This window comes from Astyanax mexicanus, chromosome 25 (assembly GCF_023375975.1).
Source record: "Astyanax mexicanus isolate ESR-SI-001 chromosome 25, AstMex3_surface, whole genome shotgun sequence".
In the NCBI taxonomy this organism is placed as follows: Eukaryota; Metazoa; Chordata; class Actinopteri; order Characiformes; family Acestrorhamphidae; genus Astyanax; species Astyanax mexicanus.
In genome coordinates, this window is record NC_064432.1 from 17,435,837 (window position 1) to 17,448,527 (window position 12,691).

The 12,691-nt window shown below is 41.7% G+C and overlaps 1 protein-coding gene across 11 annotated transcripts in view; it reads right to left on the minus strand.

Annotated features, from left to right (window-relative positions):
• The window catches only part of LOC103041669 (multiple PDZ domain protein), a 63,527-nt gene that overhangs the window by 41,643 nt on the left and 9,193 nt on the right, over positions 1–12,691 (minus strand). For all 11 annotated transcript variants that reach the window (XM_049472182.1, XM_049472177.1, XM_049472184.1 and 8 more), the window contains exons 4-9: positions 8,188–8,295; positions 7,601–7,740; positions 6,053–6,266; positions 5,213–5,341; positions 406–594; positions 153–261 (exon numbers count right to left, since the gene is read on the minus strand). In XM_049472182.1, the coding sequence (XP_049328139.1) occupies positions 153–261; positions 406–594; positions 5,213–5,341; positions 6,053–6,266; positions 7,601–7,740; positions 8,188–8,295 (889 nt within the window). The remainder of the gene's footprint in view (positions 1–152; positions 262–405; positions 595–5,212; positions 5,342–6,052; positions 6,267–7,600; positions 7,741–8,187; positions 8,296–12,691) is intronic.

The following is a 12,691-nucleotide window of genomic DNA, read 5'->3' on the forward strand; positions in this document are numbered from 1 at the left end:
TAATATTCAATTCAAACCTAACTAATCCTAAACTTTTCTACACTGTGCTTTAATATTTAAAACTGTACAAAATGCTATGATAAATGTTATAAGATTACCTTTATTATTTGAATTCTACTAAAATCATAGAAATAACCAAATCTACAGCTCACCAGAATTTTTGTCTCCTATGTATCCTGCGATGGTAATGCCGAGACCCTGAGCGTTCTTCGTCAAGCTGACATCAAACGCACCATGCTCTTCTTCTTCTTCTTCATGACCCTGCCATCAGAGAACAGCATAACAGATGGGGGAAAAAAACAATTAAACAGAGAACTGTTTAAATTCAGGCTGATTCAGATACAAAACTGAAAATCAGTATGTGCCACTTTTATCTGTAGATTAAATTATCCTCAATCTGATCACCTGTTGCTCGGTAACTGTTGGTAAGGTTGAAGGGAGAGTGGAGGTATCATCCACAGTTGCTCGGCTGATGACCAGTTTAACTCTGTTGCCACACTGTCGCAGCACCTGAGCGACCTGGTCACTGCCCAAACCGTACAGATCAGTCTCACCAATACGCAAGATATGATCACCACTCTTTAAGCGACCATCCTACGAGAGAGAGAGAAAGAGAACAAAGCCTGGTATATTAACTTTATAAATGTGCTTATATTAAAACAAATAATGATAAAAAAAACTGCCAAATTCGTATTATGTCAAAATATAATACATGTCAAAAATTGAGAAAATACGTTTTTGCAGGACAGCGTCAATAACTTTTGTGTATATTTTTTGAGAGACAGATAAAAAAATAAAAAAATACATCTTACAGTGTAAGTGCAAGTGTGAGAAGAATGATGTTGGATGCATTAAAGCAATATTATGTATATTTTAAGCAAATATAACTTGATCTACAAGGATCTACAGTGCATTCTTGCCTAAAGTGGCCATAAATATAATCTGAGGCAAACTTTTTTCTAGAATCATACAAATGCAATGTAACAGAAAATAAAATTAGTGCTTTGAATTATGTGAATAAAAGTGGTGCCATATGAGTAACACAGTGCTACAGTGCTTCTCAAGCTTTTCACACAATTCTTGTCAAATGAGACAAACTTAATGTTAGCGATTATGTTCATGTATTTTCTTGGTGTGCAAAGACATTACCCAACTATGTCATGAACATATTTTCAGTATTTAGCAAAATACAATAAAACTAATCATATGTTATAATAAATAAAATACACTGAACAATGCAGCACAATTTAGAACATACAGAATTCTGAACACTGCATACCTCCTGCGGATATCAACAAGGGCTTAACTACAGCTAGAGGGTGTGTGTGTGTGTGTGTGTGTCTGTGGAGAGTGTGTGTGAGAGAGAGAGAGAAAGAGAGGGAGAGAGAAAAAGAGAGAGAGAATTGTCACAGTTTAGCCCGTGTCTGTCTCGTTGTGTCTCCCTCTCCTGGTCTATTGTGCTCCTGCCCCTCTGTTTTCCTGTCATGTTTCCCAGCCATGTGCTACTGTTGTGTTTTGGTCCTGTCTCCGCCCTAGCCCCACCCTGTCATTAGTGATTTGTAACCCCGCCCCCTCTTGATTGATCCTCAGGTGTTTCCAGTTTCCTGTTCCCTCCATGTGTATATAAGCCCCTTTGTTTCAAGCCTTCTTTGTCTAGTCTTTTGTTAGTTTGTTTGCTGTCTGTGATCAGGTTTGTGTGATTCCTTGCTGTGTGTCTGTCAGGTTGGTTTTTGTTTCTAGAGTTACTGGTTTCTTAGTCTTGATTTATACTTTATTCTCATCTTTGTTATTTTAGTTATTTCAGTCTTGTATTTTTGTCTTGCGTTTACCCGTGTTTATTTTCTGTTTATATTCAGTGAAACTTTGGTTTATTTTGTTTGTTTGTCAGTTTGTTTTAGTTTGTTTAATAAATAAAGTATTATTCTGCACTTTTGTCCATCCGTCTCCCACGTAACATAAGACTAGACCTAAATATGGACATAGCAGAATATATATGCAGAGGTAGGGAGGATTTGGGAGAGGATTGCTGGACTTTTGTGGCACTCAAAGTACTTGAAGAGTACCTGCACAGTACCTCCCTTGTAGGTGATCCATCCTCCCCTGATCCAGCACTACCCGCGGCTTCCGCCGCCTCTGATTCTGCGCTGACCACTGCCACCCCAGTTCGTGTGCCTGGGCTACCCGCCTCTGCTCCTGTGCCTGCTCCCAGATCACGAGCTCCTAGGATCGCCGCGCCTGCTCAAGCTGCACCCGCCGCGCCTGCTCAAGCTGCACCCGCCGCGCCTGCTCAAGCTGCACCCGCCGCGCCTGCTCAAGCTGCACCCGCCGCGCCTGCTCAAGCTGCACCCGCCGCGCCTGCTCAAGCTGCACCCGCCGCGCCTGCTCAAGCTGCACCCGCCGCGCCTGCTCAAGCTGCACCCGCCGCGCCTGCTCAAGCTGCACCCGCCGCGCCTGCTCAAGCTGCACCCGCCGCGCCTGCTCAAGCTGCACCCGCCGCTCCAGCCTCAGCTCCAGCTCAAGCACCAGCAGCACCCGCTGCTCCAGCCTCAGCTCCAGCTCAAGCTCCAGCAGCTTCCGCTGCTCCAGCCTCAGCTCCAGCACCTGCTGCCTCAGCCTCAGCTCCAGCACCTGCTGCCTCAGCCTCAGCTCCAGCACCTGCTGCCTCAGCCTCAGCTCCAGCACCTGCTGCCTCAGCCTCAGCTCCAGCACCTGCTGCCTCAGCCTCAGCTCCAGCACCTGCTGCCTCAGCCTCAGCTCCAGCACCTGCTGCCTCAGCCTCAGCTCCAGCACCTGCTGCCTCAGCTCCAGCACCTGCTGCCTCAGCTCCAGCACCTGCTGCCTCTGCTACAGAACTTGCTCCAGTGCAAGCAGTGCCTGCCACTCTTGTGGTACCCACTGACTCTGTGCCCGCGGCTCCGGCCGCCTCTGACCCTGTGCCCGCGGCTCCGGCCGCCTCTGACCCTGTGCCCGCGGCTCCGGCCGCCTCTGACCCTGTGCCCGCGGCTCCGGCCGCCTCTGACCCTGTGCCCGCGGCTCCGGCCGCCTCTGACCCTGTGCCCGCGGCTCCGGCCGCCTCTGACCCTGTGCCCGCGGCTCCGGCCGCCTCTGACCCTGTGCCCGCGGCTCCGGCCGCCTCTGACCCTGTGCCCGCGGCTCCGGCCGCCTCTGACCCTGTGCCCGCGGCTCCGGCCGCCTCTGACCCTGTGCCCGCAGCTCCGGCCGCCTCTGACCCTGTGCCCACTCCCAGAACTTTGTATGCCCCCCGGCCTATCCCCAGGCCTGCTCCCAGGTCACGGGCTCCTAGGCCCGCCCCAAGGCCCCCGGACCTCTGCCCAAGAACTGTGCCCAGGCTGGCCCCTCTAACTACCCCACAGACTTTAGCCAGTCCTGGGCATCCCCAAGTTTTGTTTGTTCCCATGTCTCTCCCTGTCCTGGTCCCAGTGTCTGTGTTTGTTCCCATTCCTGTCCCCGGTGGTTTTTCTGTTCCCATCCCTGTCACCGTATTTGTGTCAGTCCCAGTAAGTGTATTTGTCCCGGTTCCATCGCCCTGTCTTGTCCAGACCCAGTTTGTCCAGCCCAAGTCCTCTGTCCAGTCTAAGCCCCTAGCCCAGTCTATGTTCTTCTCCACAGTCCAGTCTCTGTCCCAGTCTAACGTCCAGCCCCCTGTCCAGTCTCCGTCCCCTGTCCAGTCTTTCGTCCAGTCTCCGTCCCCTGTCCAGTCTTTCGTCCAGTCTCCGTCCCCTGTCCAGTCTTTCGTCCAGTCTCCGTCCCCTGTCCAGTCTTTCGTCCAGTCTCCGTCCCCTGTCCAGTCTTTGTTCATGTCCCCTGCCCTTTCTGCATCCCTGCCCAATGTACAGCCCTCTGTCCAGTCTCAGTTCTCGTCCCCTGTCCAGTCTCTGTTTTTTCCGCCTCCCCAGTCTCCATTCCAGTCCCAGTATGTTTCTCCTGTCTAGTCTCCTGTCTCAGTTCCTGCCCCTGTGTTCTTTCTCTGGTCTTGTCTAGCCTTGTCTTGTTTTTCTGTTCCCTCTCTCTCGGCGCCTCTGGTAGTGGCGCCGTTGAGGGGGGGTAATGTCACAGTTTAGCCCGTGTCTGTCTCGTTGTGTCTCCCTCTCCTGGTCTATTGTGCTCCTGCCCCTCTGTTTTCCTGTCATGTTTCCCAGCCATGTGCTACTGTTGTGTTTTGGTCCTGTCTCCGCCCTAGCCCCACCCTGTCATTAGTGATTTGTAACCCCGCCCCCTCTTGATTGATCCTCAGGTGTTTCCAGTTTCCTGTTCCCTCCATGTGTATATAAGCCCCTTTGTTTCAAGCCTTCTTTGTCTAGTCTTTTGTTAGTTTGTTTGCTGTCTGTGATCAGGTTTGTGTGATTCCTTGCTGTGTGTCTGTCAGGTTGGTTTTTGTTTCTAGAGTTACTGGTTTCTTAGTCTTGATTTATACTTTATTCTCATCTTTGTTATTTTAGTTATTTCAGTCTTGTATTTTTGTCTTGCGTTTACCCGTGTTTATTTTCTGTTTATATTCAGTGAAACTTTGGTTTATTTTGTTTGTTTGTCAGTTTGTTTTAGTTTGTTTAATAAATAAAGTATTATTCTGCACTTTTGTCCATCCGTCTCCCACGTAACAGAGAATAGTGTGAGTAGGTCATGCTTGATATCTTTATTAAAGTTTTATCCTACATGGCTCAGTAAGCTAAAGGATTAGCTCCCACTTCCTCTTTAAAGCCACACACACACACACACACACACACACACACACTCAGAAGGATGCTAGAGCACACACATACAGCTTCTCAGGGTAAATTCTTTAAAAGCTAATTTTCTCAACACTAACTAACAGACCCCCACAGAAGGGGGTCAGTTCTAAAGTCATTCGACATATGTACACCTGACCAGTTCATTCAAGTTAAAGTGAAGTGAAATTTACACAGTTTTCATGCTGCTCACAATATGGTCAACCAGCCAGGACTAACACTAGTAAAATCACTAGTAAAGTCAGACCCATTTAAAATGATTAAGTAACTGATCACATACCATTTTTGAATGAGCTCAAATTAGTGTAGTGTAGTCAAATGGTGCATGTTAGCTGCATTAGCCACATGGCTTCATTGTGAACCGGATACCAAAGGTGTTTTGGCTGTGCAATATCATATTGTATGCACTAATAACGTCAAAAATTCTGAAACTACAGAAAAAGTTGCAAACTCAGACAGCTCACCTGGTCTGCGATACCTCCAGGTAGGATGGTTTTTACAATGACTCCAGTGGTTTTACCCCCAACAATGCCGAAACCCAGTCCACTGCCATCGTTCACCAGCTCTATAGTCTCCACCTGGGTACAGTGTGTCTGTACGGGACAAAGGATAAGAAATAAGGATAAGAGAAAACATTTGAGTGGACAGATGGAGGTTGTGCAAATGAAAGAACCAGAAAATAAGGATCATTCAATGGATAAATAAAATAGTTAAAGAAATTAGATGAGAAAGGGTAACTAAAATATAAACTGTTGTTTTTTTTATGCTATCTGTTTGTACTGAGCGAATCGTAAAGGTATCCGTATGTCTTATTTTATATTATATTTTATTATTCTTCTTGTAAATATTGTTCTCTGCACATTGGTGGAAGCCTGCACCCAATAAAAATCTTGAATCTTGAATCGACCCGAGGGGGACGTCATTTAACAGAAACAAATATCAGCTGGTACTATGGCATGACTTGTGTTATATCAGCGTAATAAGCAACTAATTTTTTTTTAAGCATTAAGCATGTGTCTAATTATGAATTATGTGTGTATAAATATACAGCAATTACCAACTTTTTTTGACCACTTACCTGCAACAAGATTTGCTCATTACTCTTATAATATGGAAAGTACAATTCTATTCTTACGGTTTTAAAGCTATTTTACTTGTTTTCAATTTATCGGATCAGCTTAACTCAGACCCAACCTGTCTTTTAAAAAATTGTTGTATATCAATGACACCAGTGATTTCACATTTTTGAACACTGTGAGTTTGTATTTATGCAGATACAGTATGAACAATGCGTATTATCTCACCGCACTAGAATGTGCCGACAATGTGCTGGCGGCACTGGGTGTTCTGGATACCACGGGACTGGACAGCTGAGGAACAGGTCCTCTGGCCACTATGATCTGCACGTGCTCAGAAGCCCTCTGTAGCAGAGTCACTGCCTGCTGGTGGGTGATGTTCTGGTCCAGAGGTTGTCCGTTTATCACCAGGATCTGATCTCCTTCCTTCAGCTTACCATCACTAACACCCAGGACAGGCAATTCAATAAAGCCACACTCAGACAGGAAAGAGAGAGGGCACTGTCCAGCATGTGACATCACAGGTAAATTACATTAATCACATAGCACATTCACATAGAAATGGGTACATAACTCCAGGAAAAAGGATCTATATAGGACTAAAATGGGCTTCTCGTGGTTCTATAGAGATCTTTTAATATCTTAATTAAGAATTACTGAACAACCATTTTTCTGAAATATATAGACAATATTAACTGTTCACTCACTGCAACACTCAACTGAACATTAGGAGTTTAGGGTATAAACCAAGACAAGACCTCAGTAATGCACCAGCAAGGTTTAATCTCCTCCATTCTGTTCAATGTTATACAACAGACGGACTGGAGAGTGTAGAACTGAACTACAACAGCAGAGACAGAAAGCCCTGCATGACACAGTCTAGACATCGTGAGCCTACTTATGCTGAAGATCCTTCAGCCTGCCACTTGAACACCAGAAGGAAAAACATTACAAGATAAAAATGAACTCAGAATGCCGCAAAGTCAGAACTTTACAGAATAAAGGCAAATCTTATGAAATTAAGAGTGCATAGTTCAGCAATTCACAGAAAAAGACATGCAATAAATACACACAGTAATTGTTGTGTGTGTATTCATGCACTTGTTTTGGCTGAAGTAAATCACATCCTTACGTCTGCCCATTTTTCCTACTTGTAACCTTCACTAACTCTTTTTTTCACAACCGTTACAGAACCGTCCCAAAACTTTCAGTCAGCTGTCCCAAACTAAAAACCTTTGTCCCCAACTTTACTTATTACTGTTGCACTTATCCCTGAACAGACTGTGTACAAAGCAAGTAATAATAAATATTATTGTCCCCAGGACGGTGGGACATTGTTAGACTAAAGCCCTCCCATTCAAAAACAGACTTGCTCTCTAATATGTTGCTCTCTAACATGTCTGATATACTTTCACTTTTCCTGTCCGTGGTGTTAAATGTTATGGCTGATTGGTGTATGTGTGCAAATTAATCTTATTTGTTTCTATACATTAGTTTGTTCTCTGCATGTCTGTAAAATCTGAAAAACTAGTTAACAAAAAATCTGTTAATATTTGTGATTAAAAAACTTTGTATTGTAACACCCCCCCCCGACAAACCAATGAGACTGTTTATTAACACTTTATCAGATTATACATTGTGGGATAATAGTGTTTATCATAACCACACTCAAAAAATAGATCAGATTTGTGAGTATTTAAGAACACTAAACTTTATAGTTTTTACTAAGTGGTGTTAGTAATTAATACAGTGTAAGTGTGTGTTGTGCTCCATTACCAGTGTGCAACACTTCCAGTCTGTATTTCCTGCACGAAAATACCCAGTTCTCCTTGGTTCTCATTACGCAGCCCCACCACGCTGAAACCCAAGCCACCTGACACCGGCTTCACCAGCTCAATATGAGTTACGTACCGACCCTGTGCAAAAGATACATGCAAACACACACACACACGTTTAATTATGTAATTACATATAATCATATTATCATTGCTAAATCACTTTAGAAAACAACTACAGTGCACATTTAATATACGCATTAATTAGACATATGTATATCTACTATAACATGCTAAGCACCGTATGGCATGCATTATAAATATGCATAATACATAAACTTTATGGACAAAAGTATTAAGGTACATGTTTATTCATTGATTCTTCAAGGACTTAAATAGCATCTATAGCTGTTTGGACATACACTGTCTAATACACAGTATAATGCATTATAAATAAACATGTTATAAATAAGTATATGATGTATATAATATTGTATTACATTACACAATGTATATAATGCAATACAATATGGGGTATATGTATGACCTCACATCCTGACTTTGCAGAACAACAAGCATGTGTGTCACCTGAGCCATGGCCCGAATGATGCGCTCATGCTCCTCCGGTGAGACCTGTCCGTTAATCTGAGACGAGTCAACATATCCTCCATTAAAATCTGAGTTTCCACATGGAGCCTGAGCGAGAGAGAGAGAGAGAGAGAGAGAGAGAGAGAGAGAGAGAGAGAGAGAGAGAAAGAGAGAGAAAGAGAGAGAGTTGGGCGGAATATGTTTAGATAAAATGGGAAGCAGATCCAACTCTGATCCTTTAATTGTCTTTTTATTTATTCATCATCTGAGAATATAAATAGTTGGTCTGAAGCTGAGAAAAACACATTAGTTTGGATCATTTCAGGATCATTTCTCCTCTCTGGGCCATATGGCCACACGTGTTCTTCATTAAACCTCACAACTGCCTAATTAACTTCCATATTTACCCGCCTGCCTTGATCTTGATAAAGTACAAAGCGTTTTGCATCAATTATCAAGACAGAATATGACTCAGAAAACATCTGTGTCCCACTCTATACTGCCTCTGGTAAAACATATCACCTCATCCACAAATTAGCTGCCTGTGCAGGATGTTCTGTGGAAGTGTTTTGACCTCTGTACCTGATGTACTGTCTGTTTTATAAGACCACCTGCAGAAAAGCAAAATTTACAGCAAATAATTATCTCTCGAAAAAATGATGAAAAAAATGAATGCCTGAAGGAAACAATCTGAGAGATAAGAGTAAATAATAGCAGGTAGCAGTAATAAAAGCATGCAGTAACTTTATATGGATTATGTTTTACCTTTAACTCACCAAAATAATCTGGAAGATTCTGTGGAAGGTGAACAAGCACAATCTAAAAATAAGGTTAGTTTTAGGTGTTGGTTTAAGGTTAAAGTAATGGTAAGGGATATGACCAGATCTAAAATCAGGTTTGGTTTTTGGATTGAGAATAAAGGGTAAGGGATAGGACTAACCAGAAAGTCAAGTGTACCGGTAGGTTTCAGTGGATAGTGAGTTACTACCAGGTGCAGAGTTACCTTTAGTTTCTGGGTTAAGGTTCAGATTCTAAGTTGAGTATTAGGTTTAAGTTCATATTAAAGGTTGTGTTGAGAGTAGGACTAAAAGGAGTTAGGTTTGTGTTTTGGGTCGAGATTAAAGCTAGGTTTAAAAATAGGAACATGTGTGATTAAGTTTAGTTTTTGGGTTGAGGTGAAATTTAGGGTCAGGAGTAGGATTAGAACTAAAGTTAGGTTCCTGTTTTGGGTCAAGATTGAAGCTAGGTTCAGAAATAAGTACATTGTAGTTTAAGTTTAGGTTTTGGGTTGAGGTTAAAGTTAGGGTAGGGAGTAGGACTAGAAGTAAAATGAGTAAAGTTAAGGTTTAGGAACAGGTCCAGGTAATGGGTTTAGGTTCAAAGTTTAGGCTAAAGTAAGGAATAGGACCAGGTGTAGTTTAGATTAAGGTTTTGTGTTGAGGATAAACCTGAGGTCAGAAATAGGACCAGATATAGGATTATGTTTTAGGTTAAGGCTAAAGTTAGGGTTAAGACCTGGTGTAGGGTAATGTTTAGATTTGGTTTGAGCTTGAAGTTAAGGCTTAAGGATAGGAACGAGTGTTGTTTAAGGAGAAATTAAAGTAAAACTAGTTTTATACATAACTGTAAAGTTAGGTTAAGTTTTTTTTTTTTTTATCATGAAATTCCTAATTAGTTTACATATAAAATAGGTTATATAAGCCCATGTATTGTTACATAAAGTTCACTTCACCCATATGTTGGCTACAATGAGGGTTGATTGATATTAAATGATTATGTACTCCAGTGTCATTTGTTTGGTTTAATGCACTGTAAATCCCTGTGAAGTGCTCTCCAGTGTAAATGTAGCTTAGCTCAAGCTTAGCCCATTCAGGAGAAGAGCAGCCGTGTGTGTTTGGCTTGTGTGCGAGCAGCTTTCTGAAGGCGCTAAACTACGTTAGCACCAAGTGTGTGTGTGTTGTTTGTTAGCCTGTGCTGCTAAGAGGATTAGCGTTCCAGTTTGGTTCTTGCACATTTAAGAAATTGCTTCTGCCCCACTTCACCACTCCCCACCCCTTCCCCTCCAGTCTGGTTGCCAGGGGGACAAAGACAAAGCCTGGTCCACCGGTTGCTGTAAACAAACAGCGTCCAGCAGAGACTGCGGGGCAAACAAATAAAGGCCTTGATGAGGTTTTTGTTCAGGTGTATTGTGAGTGCCAAACGCCTCCGGACAGAACCACTGCCTCTGTGTTTGCCAGCCTCTCTCTGCCTCTGCACTTCCTTCCTGCTGATAAAGCCCTCAAAAGTTCATACGTCTCCATTTAGCCATCACAGCCATACACTGGAATTGTAGCTTTTATGAATGTAAGCTGGCAAGACTTTGCTATATAACATTTATTACAGTGACTGACTGGCCAATCAGGGCTGACTAAGCTGTCTTTATGCTTCCATATGAGTCATTAGTAACATTACAGACAGTGGCGCACAGCAATACAAGAGAGAGAACAAAGAAGGACAGAAATAGACAAAAATTGAACATGAAAGACAAGTGAAAAGGACAGAGCAGAATATAAACAAGGGAGGGAGAGAGAAAAACATAAAAAGAACAAATAAGGAAATGGGTAGAGACAAAAAAAGCATTAGAGTTAAGGAACGAAAAATTTAATAAAGTAAAAGATGTGGAGAAAGTATGAAAAAAGAGAATTATATTAAGAAGAAATGTGAGAGAACGAGAGGGGTTAAAAATGAAAGAAAGAAGAGAGAAAAAGAGGAGATGGTGAGAGAATAAGGACAAACTGAGAAAAAGACAGGAAAAAGGACAGAAAAAAAGACATGTGGAAATGGAGAGAGGGGAGAAGAAAAAAGTAAGCTAAACAAAAAGAGAGATGGGAAAGAAACAACTTAAAACGGGAGGGAGAATAAATAAAGAAAATGAGAAAGAAACTAGGGTTGAATAAGAGGTGAAACAATGTCTGACACAAAAAAAAACAGAAATAAGGGAGAAAGGGAGTGAGAAAATGAAAGAGAGTAAATGAATGGGTGGAGACAGATAAATATGTCAAAGGTGAAAAAGAGAGAGATGGAAGAAATAAGTGATAGAGAGAGAGAGAGAGAGAAAGAGAGAGACTTCTGGCGTTTGATAATCTCCATTCCTCCACAATCCCAGCCTCCCCCGACATACCTCACATAGTTTCAGCACTTGCTCTCAGTCAGGTTCAACCCAGATGCTCGACTCAATGTAAGAGTCACACACAGTGCAGTATAATCAACCATCACCCACCAAAAACTCACCAAACATCATACTACACTTACAAAGAGCAGTATTAATAGCAAAAACTGTCCCTGACAACAGACAAGCTACTCCACCAAAACTTAAATCCATATCCAATGCAGGAGACCCCACACACATATCCCACAGGTCAGTGTTGTGTTCTTCAGCTTGAATGGGACATGGCAACATTTCATATTATATATATATATATATATATATATATATATATATATATATATATATATATATAATATGTATATGTATATATGTATATGTATATAAGTAAATATACATTTATGCTTTGAATCTCTCAATCTCTTATCAAAACGCTGTTCTACTGAACTCTGAAAAACACTAAAATCATAGCATACTCATGTGAGATTTTAATTAAAATGGTACACTAACAAAGTTTTCCTTTAGTTAACAAAGTTTTGCTTTATTATTAATAACTAAATCAATCAATCAATCAATCAATCATTCATCCAGGGTTAAAAATTAAGATCTGCTACACACATTTTCTAAATTTACTTTTAACTTTTACTAAATTACAAAATTTTACTTTTCAAATGATCATGTTACTCCAGAAGTGGTGGACCTTCTCATCATGGCCAAAATGTACAATAATATTGACATATACTGAAAATATGAACAACTCTGCCAAGCAGCATTTCACTAACTAATAATGAAAAAAACTAAATCTGCTTATTTAATGATGAACTGCACTATTCATTTAGCAAGATGAAAATACTTGCCCTAAATCTGCACACTTGCCTTAGAAATGTTGACAGGAGTAACCTCTGACTTGCATACCGTGGTTTTAGTGGATGATTAAAGTTTCACAAAGTCAGATTAGTCATAAGTTACTTCTAAAAATACTACAAGGCTGAAACACTCTATATTGAGCAAATGAGTGACACTGCATGCCTCTGTCCAGCTAAATGCTAAAGTATGTGAACTTTAAAAAAGTGCAGGTCACATTGAATACATATAAGGAGCTGTTTTTGCACTATTTGCATTATGGGTACTGGATTCATTGTCAGATTTAGTGAGCATGTTTATGGTACAGTACGGATTTCCGCAGCCGGAGCTGCAGAAAACAGATTCTTTCAGCATATTATGTAACATACTAATTGCTGCCTTTCATGAACAAGTAATGACTCAATTATCTAAATGAGACTAGACTGCTATGTAAATTGATTATTAACAAGCTGACGAAAAGCAAGCCACCAGTTTCATCCTCTTTTCCACAGCGTT